The sequence below is a fragment of the Malania oleifera genome, chromosome 9 (genome assembly GCF_029873635.1).
Source record: "Malania oleifera isolate guangnan ecotype guangnan chromosome 9, ASM2987363v1, whole genome shotgun sequence".
NCBI lineage: Eukaryota > Viridiplantae > Streptophyta > Magnoliopsida > Santalales > Ximeniaceae > Malania > Malania oleifera.
Genome location: NC_080425.1, coordinates 92,831,403 through 92,849,805, shown reverse-complemented (window position 1 = coordinate 92,849,805; position 18,403 = coordinate 92,831,403). Strand labels below are relative to the sequence as shown.

Sequence of the window (18,403 nt, the reverse complement as noted above, 5' to 3'; positions counted from 1 at the left end):
ATTTAAAAGACTTTAGCAGGGGGAAATTACAAAAAATCCAGCCTGGGCCCAGCCACTAGAGGCTTTGTTCACAGAGCAAGGCCTGGTTGTAGGTTGGATATATATATAAAAGGGGTGGAAGGGTTTGCCCTTCTTCCCTCAGCCAATGTAGGACAAATTGTTCTCACCTCCCATAAGCCAACACTCATGCTTCAAAGCAAGCCTTCTGTTTCACTCTTTGCTTGTCCCACATCGGAAAGGAGCAAACTCGAGAACCCTCCTATTTTGTATAAAACACTTCCCTCCCATCCTCTTCCTCTTTATCTTCCATCTGTCTCAACAGTCAATTCTCTTAGACATATATATATATATATATAATGACAATTTTTATAAAATAATATTTGAAATTTTAATAACAATTCATTAAAAATGTAGAGAATTAAAAATAAATATATAAATTATCTGTTTTTTGACTTTTTTGGTTTGGTTTTACTGTCAAACTGAAACTGAAACCAAAAATCGATTTTTTTATAAAACTAAAACCGAAAGTGAAAACTGAGGCTGAGAAACCAAACCAAAATGCTAAACAGTTCGGCTTTGGTCTGATTTGGTAATTTTTGTACACTCCTAATGTTGGGAGCTAAACCGATTGATACTCCATGGATCACAATGTGAAGCTGTCTAAGGATGTTGGACGAAATTTGAAGATAAATGTCGGTAGAGACAGTTGGCAAGTTGATCTACCTGGCTGTTACTAGACCTGACATATCCTTTGCTGTGCAGGTGGTGAGTCAGTTTATGGAAAATCCCAAACAACCATACTTGAATGCTCTTTGAAGGATTCTAAAAGGTATCTCAAAGGCTCTTTTGGTGGAGGTTTGATTTATAAATGAAAATAGAAATTGTGAAATCTTGGGAGACTCTGGTGCAGATTGGGTTGGCTCAATCGATGATTGAAGGTCTGTTACTGGATAGTGTACATTTGTGCGAGATAATCTTGTTACATGGCGTAGAAAGAAGCAAACTTGTTAGCTAGATATAGTGCTGAAGCAGAATACCAAGCTATGGCTTATACTATGAGTGAGCTTATGTGGTTGAAGTCTCTTATGTTAGAGATGGGCTTCTTGGTTAAGAAGCCCATAGATATGTCATTTATATTGCTAGCAACCTGGTGTTTCATAAGAGGACAAAGCACATTGAAGTTGATTGTCATTTTGTGAGGGATGCTGTGTTGAAGGTTGTTAGGACTCCATTTGTGAAATCTATATATTAGTTAGCCGATGTTTCATGAAGGCTTTATTTAAGCCTACCTTGTCTAATGGTTGTAACAAGCTGGGGTTAGGTGTTACCTCCAGATTGAGGGGGAGCGCTGGAGGAAATAGGCTATTTTAGTAATTATGCGGTGTAAATAGAGGTATTTTTGTCTTTCAAGATTTTTTATTATTAATTTATAAAATGGCAACTTGGAGCTGAACTTAACTACAGGATACTTCCGCCTCCTCCTTTCTCTTTCTTTCTTCTTCTTTTCTTCCCTTCTCTTCTTTTCTTCTCCTCGCCTCAATCTCTAACTTTACAACAGAATCATTTCTGTCTGTTGACACAATGAGTTAGTAACATTCTTGTACCATCGAGTTATGTAAACATTAACAACTCCAAAATTAGGTTATATTCCTTCAACAAGTGCATGCTTGGGCCAATAAAATACTACCTACTGGAATGATAGTTGGAGAGGAGACCAAACTCAATTTTTTCATTTACAAAACCACAAAACAGGAAAAGATAGATCATTTTTGTGAAAGAATTTTTGAGCCTATAAAAAGTGAAATTTGTGCTTGTGTAGATTATCTTGTTGCCAGATTTAAAAAGAATGAAAAATTTTGTGAATAATGCAGTCAAATTTGTTGATTCTTGGCTATGGGCTATATCGGACAAACATTCCCCTAACAAGTGTGGTGTTTGAAACATGCAAATCTTTTAGATAAAACCTGATGTAGGATGGATGGCAACAATTTGGTTGGACAGGCTCGCGCCAATTTAGAGGCCTAATTTGAAGAAGCAGATTTGAGCTAAGCCCATTAGGTTTTAATTACTATTGGTAAGGGGGTTATTTTTAATTAGAGATTCTTAGAAAATTTAATGCAAGGGTTCAGTCATGATTTTTGTAAGTCTTATTTTCACAAGTGATCATGATGTCATGTAATAGGGTTTAGGAAGTTTTGAGGTTAATGAACTCAGTTTGAGCATTTTTTTGTATCCCTCTCTTTCTTCCTTCTTCTTTTCCTCTTTCTTTGTGGCCCATTCCCCATCATTGGTATTAGAGCTAAAAATTTGAAATTCTCGAGTATCCCAATGGGTTCCATTCTGGGGAAACAAATGTGAGATTGAAGACCACAATTCTTGGTGAAATTGTGTGTTTAATTGATTTGACTTCGGTAGGCCCTGAGTATGGAGTTCTCTGTCCTCCTCTCTAATCTCATTATCGTATTCTCTTGTCTGTTCTGCGTATGAAGGAAAGAATGCTTCAAGAAGAACAAGTGCAACTTGATTTGTGAATCAGTTTTGTTGCACTGTCCAAAACTGAAATGGATGATGCAGTTGTAAAGTCCGAAAAAAATAAAGAAATCACATAGGAGGTTACTGAAGCCAATGGTCTTGTGATTGATGTGATGAATTTTCCCAACCACATTGATGATACAGAAGAAGAACAAAGGATTGTAGATTCTACTGCCGAGATAGCCGACAATGTTACATCTGAACCAGGTCAGAATATCTGCATTCCATTTATTGAGTTTGTACTTCCTGTAAATATTCCTGTTGCCAGCAACACACTAAGCCTACTTGTTTCTTTCTTGCTGCCAAATGGACATGTTTTGTGGCCTCAGCAGAGCATCCAGTTTCAGGAGTTTGGTGCTTTGTGTTTTTGATGCTTTTGCACTTCAAAATTTGGGACTGAATTTTTTCTCAGTAGGGAAGAACTGATGCAGGGTGGATGGCAACAATTTGGTTGGGCAGGCTTGAGCTAATTTGGAGGCCTAATTTGAAAAAGTGGATTTGAGCTAAGCCTATTAGGTTTTAATTAGGATTAGTTTAGGGATTATTTTTAGTTATAGCCTTCGGGATTTTGCAGCTGGTTGTTTCAAAGGGCTGCTTTGTTCTGATGTTCAGCATGATTGGAAGGCAATTTTGTTTTAGTGGTTTTTATGTTTTTTTCTTTTTGGTTCTTATCTCTTATAAGGAGGATTTCTTGCACTCCTTTTTGTATACTTTCTCTAATGCAATAAATTTTTTTTTTTTTGAAAAAATATAAGAATCTAATTGCAACTTCTGTAAATAATCATGATACTAGGATTTAGGAGGGTTTGAGATTAATGAATTTGGTTTGAATGTGTTTTTGGTACCCTTCTCATCCTTTCTTCCTCTTGTCCTCTTTCTTCACAGTCCGATTCCCATCAAAACTCTTCAAGAATTAGAAAGCCTGAGATGATCAGCAAATTCGATTGTTTTTCTAGCCAAAGTGATAGTCTGATGGTAAAAAGTTAGCCTATTTTTAGCTTGGTAGAGCATAATCTATGTGAAATATTGCTTTTCTGGAATTTTACACTGATGGTTGGGATTTGTTTGCTCCATTTCTGTGTGGCAGCTTTTGTCCTCTATTAATTTTACAGGAGCAAAGGTAGAGTAGTGGCACTCAGCTTAAATGTAAATAAACTTTGTTATGATGTGTGCTTAAAAATATTTGTAATTTTTGTTATCATTTTCCTACATGAATAAAATACATGGAAGTTGGAAGCTTCTTCTTACAAGTTTCTTTAATTTTAGTGGATTTTGCTATCACTTTTGAGGCATATCATTGTAAAATGTTATTCTTTTTTCATTTGATTGACCTTGTTGGGGCCTGTTTTGTCTGACAGTTTTTGTGTAATATCTGATGTTTTTCAGGTCTAAATCTAGAAAAATTATTGAGAATATTCGCTCTCAATTCAAAATTCGAATAGAGGTGAGCTCTTTTGAGTCTTCTATTTGTTGTATCTTCCTGAAATTTCTAGGCATAGCGATGAAATACAGGTACTGTTTTTTGGGTTGGTTTCTTCCTATATGTCATGGACTGCACTCAAATAATGTAATCATTGGGGACTGGCTTTTTTATTTTTTTATTTTTTTTGTTTTTTTCTTCTGAGTTTTGACCTATAATAATAATAATAATAATAATAATAATTTTTTGTTGGCTACTGGTGTTATGGGTTGGAGTAAAAGATGCATCTTTGTTTCACCTTATGGCAATCCCAAATGGAAATGGAACATCCTCTAATAGATTGTAACTTCATGGGCCCTTCCTCAGGTTAGATGGCTACCAGTTGGAGATGGAATTTGGATTGCTCGTCATAAATATCTTGAAAGTGAATATGTTCTTGATTTTATTGTTGAGAGGAAGAAAGTCGAAGATTTGCGCCTTTCCATCAGAGACAATCGCTACAAGGATCAGAAACTGAGGCTTCTGGTATTGATCCTTTAAGAACTAAACTGTTTGTCTTGCTTGAGTTAATGATATCAGATTAAGATTCAAGTGTCAGCTGTAAAATTGATTTTGTTGCCTTAGCTGCAGCGTTCTTTAAACTGCTATTTTTATTGTACCATGCATGGAGCATTCATACTTTATTTTCTTGTAATGTGTTTTAACTTTATTTTTGTCTGACGTTCAGTTGATTACTTTAGAGAATATGTATAATTTTAGTGAAAAATAATGTTGAAACTTGAATCATATTTCTTTTCTTTTTCTTTTTTTTTTGGTGGTGGGGGGGGGGGGGGGGGAGGGGGTTAATAATAATATATGTGTTGTGGGATTCCACACTTCTAATGCATTCAAAGTATGATTCAGTTGTTAAGTTTTAATTAATAATGAAACATCTCATTATATCAAATTGAAACAGGGTTTTAAAACCTGGACCAGTGGCTGACCCGGTGAAACCACGTGGTCAGTCAGACTGATTGGACTGGTGGGTTAAACAGTTGGTTATACCGGTGAAGTAAGCTTCACATTATAATATATTTATTTATATATATTTATATAATCTATATATTAGAAAAATAATGTCACACCAATCTGATATAAATATTTTATAAAAGATTAATTAAAGTCACTTATAAGCTAGTTACCAGTAAAATAATTGCTAGCAACTATCGAAATAAAATTTGTATTTGTTTTCTTATTTTTTTGAAAATATTCTTAAAACTTATTATTATATTGTTATTATAATTAATTTTCATTAATATTTATATGAGTGCACGATGATGTATCTTTCTAGTTTTATATGATATATATATGTATATCTTAATCTATTAAAAGACATAAAAATCTAGCCTGGTGGTAAGGAAGGGGCGCCTCATGAAAGGAGGTCCAGCAATTTTTCTCTTTTTAAGTGAGAAGCCTGGTTGACTGGCTTTCAATCCCGGTTCAGACCAGTTCATGCGGGGTCAACACCAGTTCGCCTCATTTCCGGTTTCAGAATGCTGATCAGACAGGCATGGTGACTGGACCAACTTGGTGACTGGTTCTGGTTGAACCGGGTGGTCGAACTGGCCGGTCCGGTATGGATTTAAAAACCATAGATTGAAACAAGAATAGCATCTGTTGTTTGCATTACACTTTGATATATCGTTACTTGCAGCCCTCTTCATGTGGTGGATTTCTGTTTGGAGTAAGTTGTTCCATTGATTATAGGGAAATTTCATGTAGGCTCAGTTTCATGTTGTGACTGCTTACTTTGACCTTTGTAAGGTTGGGAACGCACTTTTGGGGCTTGAGTTTCAGATAGATTTTATCCTTGAATAGGTCAAGTTTCATTTTTCAGTGTGGGTTCTTTGGGTTTAAAGAAAATGGAGGAAATCAGAAAAAAAGGCAAAAAATAGGAGGAAGGGGGGAAAATAGAAGGACTTATTATTCTGTATTCTGTTTAATCAATTATCCACCTTGAGCTGATATGGATCAATCTAAGTTACAAAAATGCCCTTCTATCTTAAAGCTGCAAGTTGTTATGCAGTTACACATTCCTGCACTGTTGTAGTGGTTGTGCTAATAAAAGTAGAATTTCGCATGCTAACATATTTTCTTTACAGAAAAATTAGGTAAAGGTTTACATTATATGTATTAACTTTGTTCTTGATATGAAAAGGAGAAGCAGCAAAATAAATAGAGGGAAGCATTCTAATAAAGCCTCAATTCAGGAGAAATTACTTTATTTTGTTGAATAACTTGATCTACATTATTGTGTCTAATTCTTTATCCCTTAGGCATATGGGATACTTGGTGATCTAATGTGATATAAGAGCCTTTGTTCTAGGATATCCTGGCCTCAGTTCATGTGATCTTTGCATGTTCTCCCTTGTATTTGGTATGGTCAAGTTTATTAAAATTAAGATCCTACATAGCGTCACGAGTTGCAACATTTGAATTGGTCTTTGGGAAGAAGGGAGGAAATGAACTATGCCTTGACTAAGTGGCTAGGAAATAAATGTGATATATGGGTCCATATCATGGTTCAATGGAGTTTGCACTAACTTTTATTGTCCACGCTGTGGTTAGGTCACCTAAGTACTACCATTTAAAATGAATACTAGGCTAAGCTTGGTCCATTAATGAGATAGGTCTTAGTCTACTCAGATAGAGTCGAGTTTGGGAGTATAACTATGGGAGAAGAAGGTACTAGCACCCCCAACATAAGTGTTCCATGAACTATTCCTAATCATCCTTAAATTATCTTAAGCATAACTAGAAATGACCTTAAATTAAGCTCCATATGATTTCAAAATTTCCTTCCAAATTTAATATTGAGTCTCATGACATCTGGTATCTTGGTCAAGTATTAAGATTTCCTCACCTCACTTCTGGAAATGGTGACCGATAAAAGCAATCACAAATTTTATGGATATCAAAAGATATAAGCATAGATATTGGGGTAAAAATTAGGCTCAATGAGCATGATTGGCTATTAAAAGGAGTAGTTTTGTTTTTTTGAAAAAAATTTCAACTTGAATTTATTTATAAATTTCCTTTATTTTTTTTATAAATTTTTTTTACAGTTTTTTGGATTTTTTGATAAATTTTTTTTTTCTACAATTTAAATAATTTTTAACAAAATTTGTATGGCTCTTGTTTGGATTTTTATCCTTTTTTGTATTTTTTGAAGAATTTTATGCATAAAATTTATGCCTCACCTTACCCATAAATTTTATGCCTTTTTGTGTTTTTGCTAAGAATTTTACCTTAAGATTTCAACCCTTTTCTGAATCTCAAAATTTTACCTTGAAAAATGATTATGAAATTGTTATAGAATTTTGTTTTCTCAATTTCTGCATCTGAAATTTCCTGAATTTTACTGTTCTACAAATTAATTTTTTTTCCCTCAAATTTGAACACAATTGGATTCAAGCAGCCAATCTGAATTTGATTCGAGAAATACTTTGGCTAATTTCAAACCATTGCTTCATCTGTAGTTTTTTTTCCTCGGCTGCTAGGTTTCTATTTAAGTATTAAATTCTTTGCTTTTGTATCATGTCCAAAAAATTGCAATGGCAATATTTATCTAGTGGCTTATCAAGTAATATATTCTAGGACTGTCACTCAGGGGTCTAGATGCAACCATTGTCCAGTGGGTTCATTTGGTCTTTGATTTGTGTTAAAATATTTGAATCCCTTCTTTTTAGCACAGTTCTATCCAAAAAATTTTGAAAAGTATGTCCTAACTGCTAATATTGGCTTTCTGTATTTTTTTCACTGGAAAATGTAAAAAACTCTCAAATTTGATGAAATAAAACATTTGATTTTGCTTCTTGTATTGTTTCACCACTTGAGAAAGAAAAAGAAGAATTGGTTCCAGGGATACCACTAAAGTGCAAAAATTTTTACACTTAACCAGTGTAGTGAACAAAGAAGAATTGTTTCTTTGCTTTCTTTATGGTTAAGGCATTTATTTGGAAAATAGGAGGCCTGTAAGGCGTTATTTCTGGAAGTGTATTCTTAATGTTTTGGTAGCTCTGAGCCGAGCTGCCATTTCTTTTTTTCGTAGTAGTTGTAGTTGTTTGTTTGTTTGTGCGTGTGTTTTTTTTTTTTTTTTCCTTTCTTTTGGGTGTCCAGAAATAATTGTTTGCTGGGGAGTGGGTTTGTCTAGAGTCAGTGGAAAGTTTTGTCTATTTCTCCTAGAGGCTTTGAAGGTGTAATATGGTTCACTTACTGATTCTGCTGTAACGTTGTAGCAGTGCTTGAAGAACTGGAAGATAAATCCTTCATCTGGATGTTTTAGATGGCATTGTGTTGCAATGGTGTGAGAATTTAACTTGTAACAGTCAAAGCATCGTTGCATGCACCATTTTTTGAAATGTAATTGAAAGAAAAATATTAATTGACAGATATTTGTGTTTGTAACCACATTGGTGTAAGAATTTATGCTTTAGTTTTCTCCCCCTCCATTTAATTTTCACAGAAGGGACATCCTTCGATTGATCTGAATGCAGAAATTGATTCCTATAGCCAGCATCTGATATTTGGGATAAAGGCTTAGCTGCTGTTGTAGTTCTCTCTTTGATTACTGGAGAAAATTGTGTTTTGTGCGTGTTGCGAGCTGTCCTGCCTTTCAAAACAGAATGCATGCAAGCATCTTCCAAGTTCTTTCCTTGGTGGAAGAACTTAGCATGCTTTCTTTCATGGAGAACCTGCCTTTGTTTTTCATTACACATTTAGCATTTTGATTGCTGCTGTTTATCATCGTCGTTTTCTTCTTCTCCTATTAATTTGACTCTTCTTTCTTCACAAAGTCAAGTTCAGCTGGTAGATGTGGTATATTAATGTCATCCTGACTCCTTTTTTTCAAATTGAATTGCATGTCCTAAGAGATGTGGACTAAAGAAGCTGATATATTTGGTGGAAGGTGATCCAAATTATTCTGAGGCTGCTGAAAGCATCAAAACTGCGTAAGCTTTTCTATCTTTTAGATTCCCTAATATTGTTCTTGATTGTAGTTGATTTTGTATTGTGATTTGTGAATAAGAAATGTCAATTTTTGTGTTATAGGAAAATGAATTATGCATATCATGGGCACTGTTGATTGTTTTTGTTGCTATAGTTATAATTTCTTGCTCCAATTTAAACTGCACACAATATATAGTTTACAATATCTTATAAAGAGTGACCTTAGTAATCGAATAATGTGTTTTAGGAAATAATTATTTTGTGGTTAGTTAGGTGTAGCTCTTGTAGGCTGTAAGATAAGAGACGGGCCGATAAGATGTTTTGGGCACTTGCTTTATAGATCAAATGGCATACCAGTACTCAGCGCCAGTGAGGAAGAACAAGCTAGTTAATGTGATGTAGAATGGAAACAGAAGCAGGGAAAGCGAAAGGAGGAGAGCAATAGAGGAGAGGACAGAAGAAGGGAGGAGGAAGAAGAAAAAGAGATCTCTAAAATTCAAGGTAGTAATCAGTGACACTAGAAGAAAGTTGCTTAAGATTACGGTCCTCTATTTGATTCCTATAAGAAAAGAATGCAGGGCATATTTGATATCTCTTAAAATATATCTCATTTTTTAGCAAAAGGTAACATGTGGTTCTCCAAGACAATTTTTTGTCCCTTTCAAAATTTGCCAATATTGCTTTACCAAACCAAGTAATTTTGATGTAGCAAAGTAGATTCTCTAGTGGTAGCACAATCCACTCCAATTAGAATAATTGTCCACATCGGAGTAATCCTAAAAAAATTGAGGACTTTAACAACAATCACAATTAGAAGGGCACCTATATTTTATCAATTGTTGAGAATTGCTGACTAGGTGGGATCTAGATATGTGGAATCAACTCAAAAGCAAATCTGGGCCAAAGAAAATTCAAATGAGTACCTATAAGGTGAGCAACACTGAATCAATTTTTGTGGAGTCCAATTAGTGTAAGTTCTTGCAATGTTATGAAAAGTTCCTTATGCTGACATTTTAGTCTTAAGGGTTTCTTCAAATATATCTGTTCAATTTCTCTCCACTAATAAACCTGAAATTGGGCCTGGCAATACAGGTTCTTACTCCAAAATGTTAATGGTATGTTGACAGAACTGAATTTTTCTCCGGAAATATGTGACTAGATCTAGAAACGGAGTTTCTTCAAGTTATCTTCAAAATATTGTGCAGGAAATCCAAGTTATCGTGGCTAGATTCAATTTTTCACATGCATATCATAGTTGTGTTAGGGCATGTGCACGTGGTCATCTGGCAATGCTTTTCCGGAAGGTGGTGCATCGAGGGGCGGTGATTCCAGAGGTGGTAGCTGTATGAGAAGAAAATGCCAGGAAGTCAGGGATTTTGGAGGACCAACTGCTGGAAATGTTTGGCCAGCTCATGGAAGTTCTTTGGTGGTCGGACAACGATGAAATTTCTGGGGATGGCCTTTTTGGGTAGGGTTGCAAATGAACCAAGCCACCATGAGCGTCTGGGAAGCTCAGCTTGGTGAGAGCTCATTCAGGCTTGTTTATTATTCAAATGAGCAATTCCCAAGCCCAATTTTTTAATAAATGAGCCATGCTTGAACACATATAGGCTCTTGTTTCGGCTTGTGAAAAGGCTCGATTAGAGCTTGATTTAAGTGTCAATAGTTTTAAAATATTTTATTTAAGTTTCTAATTTAGCTACTACTTTCCTATACAAATTTGAAAAAAATGATAGACAAATACATTAATAATAATCAATTGAATTGGAACTTGGCATATATTGGAAAAAAAAGACCCTTAAAACATTCCTCTTCCGGTGTGGGATGTGGGATCTGGAAAATGAAACTGAGTTGAAAACTTAAAAGTGGGGAAGAGAGGTAAAGAGTTGCATTCTTGGAGACCAATACTTGTCCCAGATCGGAAATGCAACAGAGAGTCAGCCCCCCTATTGCTTATAAAATCCAGGCTTGAACGTATGCTCATCCACTTATTACAGGGCTTCCACTCCCTCCTTTGTGGGTCTACTTCCATGCTGGTCTACTGGGCTTAAATCCTTAAGCCCATTGGTTGGCTTGAGTATAGTTATTAATTTTATATTTAACTTTAAAACTGGTTTGAACTTGGGTTTAATTTGATTTGGCTTTCGGTTTACTTTGAAACCAAGCTGAGCTCAAGCCAATAATTTGAATGTCAAGCTGAGCTCAAGCCTGAACTTTGGAGCTTGAACTGAGTCGAAACCGAGCGTCTCTTTTTTTTTTTTGTCGATCCGAGCCCTTTGCAGCCCTATTTCTGGGGATTCTGTTTTTAGTGGTGATAGATGTATCACGAAATGATGCTTTAAAAGAGGCACTCAAAATCAAGGGCAGTGATTTGGTGACTATAATTTCTAGCTGTTCTGGGGTTATGAACAGTGCTGTAGTTTCTGGGGGTTTTTCTGTGAGTTCTGATCCTTGAATGCTTCGTCTGGATTACAGCAATGACGATTGAATGGAAGTGACTTTGTTCTAGTTTGTGTGGTATTGTGCGGTGGGAAATTGTCAATATGGATCAAAGTTACTCTGGTACCAAATTGAATGTAGGACTCTAACAGAAACAAGAGAGTCAGAGAGAAGAAGAGGAAAAAGAAGAAACAGCTTAAGCAAGGTTGTTAGAATCGGGATTCTAAATGGAATCGGTGGAGGGGTCTGCAGGATCGAATCATAGAATTGGATTGAGAATCGTAAGATTCTACTCTCAATGTAAAATAAATATTAAAAAATCATATATGTGGAACTTTATGACAAGTCTTAAGACTAAAACTTGGTTTGTAACTTAGTAAGTATAATAAGTTAAAATACAGTAAAAATTTCAAGCAATAAAAAGAAGAAAAAGAAGAAGAGCAAGAGAAAGAGAAGAAGAAGGAGAAAAACAGTGCTCACTATTGAGTCTTTTCAAGACGCAAAAAATCTGTTTCAAAGCATACCTCTGCAGCTCTGCTGGGCCTGCTGGCTTGGCTCTCTTCTTGGCTACTGCTGATCAAACAAGAAATCTTTGTTGAAGAGGACTGGCGTGTTCTTGTTGAACACCAAAGAAGGAAGAGGACTGAGGACTGAGGATTGATTTTTTGTCGAACCCCAGGAGCTCTGGTTGTTGAACACCAAAGAACTGTTGATCAAACAGCAAGACTGCTAGCTGCTGTTGATCAAACACCAGTCACCATATTGTTGAACAGGAGAGAAATTCAGGTGCTGTGTTGCTGAATTTCAATTAGTGGAGGACTGAGGTGTCAAATTCCAGGGAAGTCAGGTGCAGATTCTGTTTAATCTGTTCATTGATGGGAGGCTGGGAACCATTTTGCCCCAGTTTTAGAAGACTTTGGACCAAAAATAAACCTTTTGGGGTCTGTGGGCAAATAAAAACATGCATTGGGCGACATTGAAGCCCAAAAAGGGAAAAAAAATATCCCAATCCAGGTAACATAGTAGGATTTTTTTGATTCTACTTACGATTCTACAATTTTACTTGATTTTGATTTTTTTTGTTGTCAGGATCAGCGCTACCGGTTCTTCTAAAACCAATTGGTGCTAGAAGGGGCACAACCAATACCTTTAAATGGCAGCGCAGAGTCCCGCACGTCGGGTGGACATGAGGGGCTGCACCAGTTCCAAGCAGGAGTGCTGTGGGCTTGGCCCGCCAAGCCAATGCAATCCTTGGGCCCCTGCCCTATTGCGGACAGGGTTGACTGCTGGCTCCCATAAAGCCAACAATCTCCCCCCCAGCAGCTACCCTGGGGCGCCCGAACCCGCGATCTCGCTCTGATACCACTTGTTAGGATCAGCGCTACTGATTCTTCTAAAACTAATTGGTGTTAGAAGGGGCGCAACCAATACCTTTAAACGGCTGCGCAGAGCCCCGCACTAAGTGTCTGGTGGACATGAGGGGCTGCACCAGTTCCAAGCAGGGGTTCCGCGGGCTTGGCCCGCCAAGCCAATGCGATCCTTGGGCCCCTGCTCTATTGCGGACAGGGTTGACTGCTGGCCCCCATAAAGCCAACAGTTGTGACTTGGATCATTTGGGTGTATCGGGATCGCAGAATTATACAATTCTACGATCCGAATCGTGATTTTAATAACCATGAGCTTAAGGGGTCCAGGAGGAAATAAGGAGAGAAATAGAGGTGAAAAAGAAGAAGAAAAAAGAGGAGAGAGAGAGAGAGAGAGAGAGAGAGAGAGAGAGAGAGAGAGAGCCAGTGCTAGTTCTGAATTCAAGTCATTAACTGTTTAATACGATGCGCAAATGAAGTACTGAGACACGCAAATCACAACTAGAACAACAACAACAGCAAACCAAATAACCCAAAGTACTTAAAATACATAAAATAACCCCAGATGATCTAAACTTCGAAAATAACCAGAAAACTAAATTTAAAATCCTAATTTCTAAAGCTATAGCTACAATATTAGCATCTAAAGCTCTCCATTTCCAGTCCTCCATCATAATGTTATTGGCAGTTGGAGGGCAAGGAGGAAGATATTTAATGTAGCCAACGCTACTTAGTGGGGACTTGGGGTTTGGTGGTGATTGTTATTCTTATATTTGCTTAAGCTGAATGGAGGTGATGGCGATTAAGTGGTATCAGACTACCCAGTTGTTGCCTGTTGGATGAAGGGAATTCAGAGTTTGAAGTCCTACATGTAGCCTGTGTACGATGGTCATTAGAAACTGATGAAGGGGTGCTGACTGTGTGCAATGACTATTTCACAAGTCACTCAGAATGACTAATATGTGTACTGATTGGTGATGCAGATGCTTAAATTATATATATAAGATTTATTTTCCTTTTTTATTATCTATTCTCAGAAGCAAAAAGGAGTACTCTGGGGGGCTTATGATTGCAGAAATAAGCTGTGATACTGGTTGTCACTGCATGGATGGAGGTTGCTTGGTTGTTTGCTTCTAGTTTCCCGTTTTAGTGCTTGAGTTATTGCTGGTACTGAGTAGGGGTGTACTTGGTTCAGTCTGGTTCAGTTTTTGCTAAAAATGATGAATGAACCGAATTAATAGGTTTGAAAATCTACAAACGGAAACCAAACTGGAACAAATAACCACTGGTTCAATAAAAACCAAACTATTGGTTAGTTTGGTTAAATATCAGTTTTAAAAACATTTTCACTGTTTTAAAGGAAAAATGAGTACAACCTTTGGACTTTGTGAATGAGCCAACATCTCTACTCCTTTATTTGGTCCAAGTCTACAAGCAGTGGCATTGAAATAGAAGGTTATTGTTAACACACAAAAGGGCCCACTTCACATTCTTATAGCCCAGTTTTGCTTGCATAAGAAGGTAAGGGGAAAGCCTTTTTTATAGGAAAGGGAAAAGGTTTCCACTCAGAAGATAAACTATGTGGAACATCAAGACAGCTCAAGTGCATTGAAATGCACAGCATGCAGTAGGAGACTGCTGTAGCAAGTGAGGATGGTGTTCTTTTATGAATTTTTTTGTCTGACATTGGTTAGGAGGAGAGGGCAGAGCTTCTTGCTCTTTTATAAAACACCTATTCACCCTAATTTCTGTCAAATGTACCTCCAGGAAAAAAGACTGAATAACTTTTAACAAATTTAAAAATATATAAAACATCAAATGAAAAATATTATGTACTGTAATTGTTTACAGTTTACTTTTGATAAGAGTATGATTAGTTTAATATTAATTTAAATAATATAGCTATATTTTGGGTTTTTGGGTTGGGTTTGCTCTTGAAACTGAAATTGAAAACCAATTTTTTAAAATCCAAAAGCCAAAACCCAAAACCATAATCGAAAAACTGAACCGAGTAGTGAAATGGTTTGGTTTTGGGTCGGTTTTTAGTTTTTTGGTAATCTTTGTAGACCCCTTGTACTGAGTCACTAGGATTTTGCTATGTTGTTAATGATGATTGATTTTTATTTTTAATTGAAAAGGATGATTTTATTAAGAAGTAAAACAAGGAGCATAAGAAATCCTTCTCAAAGGATACAAGAAAGAAAAAACAAAATCTAAATAAACCAAAACACCCGCAGTCAACAAATTGCACTGTAAATCAGAAAATGAAAATCCTTTGAAATACCCAGCTGCAAAATCCACTATGGAGCCAAATACTGAATCTTGCCCCAAAGCAAAACTGAGTAAGTCCTGAGGTTTTTTACCATTTCCAAAACCTGAAAAAGGGATAGCTAAAAAATCTTCCACCAACTCCAGAGTCTGGGCACAGCCAATTACCTCTGTGTAAGCCAAAAAAAAAAATTGCTCCACACCCTAGAAGAAATGCAATGAAGGAAAAGGTGAGATGCAGATTCGGAATTTTGAAAACAAAGAGAACAAACATCTGGTGATAAAGCCTTTAAAGGCCTCCTACTCTGCAACAGATTGTTTGTGTTAACTCTATTAAGAACGACCAGCCAAATAAAAGCCTTAATCTTAGAAGGGACTACAGCTTTCCAAATGGATCTATGAAATGGGAAAGACAAGTTTTAATTGGTTAAATGCTCAAAAGAAGGTTTGCAAGAATACTCCCCTTAAGTATCAAGAATACAAGAACAATAGTCTAATTTTTGGAAAGGAGCCTACCATCCAGATGATGGTTGAATTTTGTTTTTCAAATTTTTTTTTTAGGTAATATGGGGTATTTAGTGTAGAAATTTTGTCATTGTACTTGCTGTGTCTGCCCAAGTACGTTGGATTTCTTTTATACTCCACTTTAGACTTTTTATTATCTTATTGAAGTATCATGATATGATGTGCAGTTGCTTTACTACAGAGATTCTGGAGGGATTTGATGTGCAGAGAACAAGTGGTTTGGGGGATACACTGAGAAAGTATGGGTATCTTACTCAAGCAATCGCACAATGTTATAAATCACTGCTGCCTGAGGATATCTCTAAAAGTGCTGGGGTCTGTCCTTCTTTTGATGAATTTATTAAGAGGTGCCAACACCTGGAAAAGATCACAGTCAGTGATGTATTTGCCACCCAACTCATGCAGGTATTAACTCAACTTGCAAGATGGGAAAGCCACCACCCCTAGTTATTAATCATACTGTTGCCAAATGGCATATGCCTATATAATGTATCGAAGATTATTAATGGCTATAATTGACCAATAGTGCAGAATGATTTATGGCTATATATTTAAAACTTTAAATATATGGAAACTACTATACATTGAGACTGGTTTAATGGAGATTGTTTGCATGTTTATGTACCATTCATGACAAATAATATTTGTACAGTAAAAAACATGTGAGCCATGAAAATACAGCTTTAAAAAGCTGGGTGGGGAGTGGTCCTGGTTTGGGCTGAGATGGTGACCTTCTGAAATGTATACTCATTTTTCAATTATTTTTTGGCTATTTATGAAATAAAATTGTGATAGCTGCCCCCCACCCACCCCGCCAGCCATGCAAAAACCAAAAGTAAAACCTTGGTGCACTTGAAGACAAGTTCTCCTAGATTTTGATCTATATTGGAATAGGTTTTTCTACTTCATCTACTGGATTCGCAAGTTTCAAAAGAAAACTATCCAAATTCAGCGTGGATACATTGAAGCTTCAAGCATGTGTTTTGTTTTTGGGTTTGAAAATAACTTGGTATTATTTATGCAATCAGGAAAACTGTCCTTGGAGTGACCCTGCTATTCTCAAACGCAGGTCCCACAGGTCACGGAGGAAATTGCCATTGCTGTTCTAAATGTGTACCCAACATTGTTGTCTCTTGCTCGTGCATACTCTCTTCTCGTAAGTCTTGTTCCCTTTTTATACTTCTGTTGGAAGCATTGATTTAAAAGGTAAAGACATAATGTGAAAGGTAAGCTCCAAGGCGTTTAGTTTTAGGAGCTTCAAAGCATTAAGGCTTGGGCCTTTTTAGTAGTTTTGGAAGTATTTGTGAAAAAAAAAAAAAAAGCATTGTTTTACTTGCAAAGATGCCTTTATTAAGTTTGGATTCTTTATTTTTTTATGAGACCTAGCCTTACTAGTCTTTGAAAGAAAATGGATCATTGATTCTGGTCCATTGCAGATTCATTAATTATGCTGTGCAAATAAAAGTATTATTTGATTTTTTAAAAATTGTGAAAATTCATGGGAAAAAGAAGACCATATAGAGCTATCCAGAAATCAAGAAGAAATTTAACATTGGGATGGAAGATGAACTATATATATTGGTGCAACAACTCCTATATTGTGGGTACAAGCCTCTCTTTCCCCCCTGAAATTTATATTTTCCTAAGCTCATTAATTTCTATTGGATGTATAGATGCTATATAGTACATTGATAGCCTGGAGTACATTAGTGGACACTGCATAATGCCTGCACACGCAGAATTGTCTTTTACATGTATGCAAGACTTAAATTTGAGCAAGTGCTCTGGTGAGGAGTTGTGATGCTGTTTGCCAGCTTGAGCACCCAATACAGAGGTCAACAATTTGTGGTGTTTTGTTTTGTAGCCTCAAGTAGTTTGGTCCTTAATGCAATATTATTTTCAATTCAGTTATTCTTTTTCAGTAATCAGGGGAAGCAATTACTGATGACTTGTATCAAAGGTTTTCCCTCACTTGGTAATTTCAATGATCTTTTGAAAAGGAGGGTGACATTTGTGCACAAGAGGAGATGCTCAGGAGGCAGAGTAACAACATAATCAATGCAGTTGCTAGCAGGAACATCTTCCAACTAGTTTGGGGCAGTTGACTTTCAGCGTCTTTTGTTTGTCTATTAATGAAGCTAGCATTTTGTGGATCATGAAGCTTGATGCACCGAAAAAGGCAAAGAAGCTGTTTGCTTCCTGAACTGCTATTGTACAAAAAGCAAAGAAGATGCAGTGCCATGCTAGGATATGAAACTTGTACAGTTCGTCTGAATGATGAATAGGGCATTTGGGAGCATTTCTGTACTAATTTTATAGTGATCTGATCACTAGCAGCATCTGTTGCATATTAAGTCTGAGCAGCCATGAGTAGCCACTGCAACTTTTTCATTTTTCTGTATTGCACCACCTGGGCATAGAGCCTTTTTGTGCCTTATGGTAAGCTTGATTTTGTAGTTTGCAACAGAAGATGTACTGCTGGTATTCTATCATACACCACCGAATGGTGTCCTTGTATTTGTTTAGAACGCGAATAAATGAAAATAAATATTGACTTGAACTTTGATTCATGATTGAAGAAGTGTCCTCTAGGCATTCACTTGAGTTTTTAAATCATTTTACTGGAAAATTTTCCTGTCCAAAAGTATTATTTTATTGAGTCATAAGATTATTTGCAACTATATCTCTGAAATTATGAGGCCGGCATTACTGTAAAAAATTATGGGAGAGAAAACTAGAAACAAAAACTGAAAATTAGAAGCAAAACTAGAACATCAAAAAAATAAAAACTAGCAAGATGTTTAGTTATTGTTGTCTAAAACTAAAGCAAATTAATGACTTAATAGATTTAGTGTTTATTTTTTGT

General features: G+C 36.2%; 1 protein-coding gene across 9 annotated transcripts in view; it reads left to right on the top strand.

Moving 5' to 3' along the window:
* The window catches only part of LOC131164897 (crossover junction endonuclease MUS81), a 34,804-nt gene extending 16,707 nt beyond the window's left edge, over window positions 1-18,097 (top strand). For 2 of the 9 annotated variants that reach the window (XM_058122431.1, XM_058122430.1), the window contains exons 10-15: window positions 3,919-3,976; window positions 4,319-4,477; window positions 8,864-8,943; window positions 15,705-15,942; window positions 16,607-16,693; window positions 17,538-18,097. In XM_058122431.1, coding sequence (XP_057978414.1) covers window positions 3,919-3,976; window positions 4,319-4,477; window positions 8,864-8,943; window positions 15,705-15,942; window positions 16,607-16,693; window positions 17,538-17,642 — 727 coding nt within the window. In that variant the 3' untranslated portion in view covers window positions 17,643-18,097. Of the gene's footprint in view, window positions 1-3,918; window positions 3,977-4,318; window positions 4,478-8,863; window positions 8,944-15,704; window positions 15,943-16,565 lie in introns of all 9 variants that reach the window. The other 7 variants (XR_009139372.1, XR_009139373.1, XR_009139374.1 and 4 more) reach the window with 7 other exon arrangements.
* The last annotated feature ends 306 nt before the right edge of the window (window positions 18,098-18,403 follow it).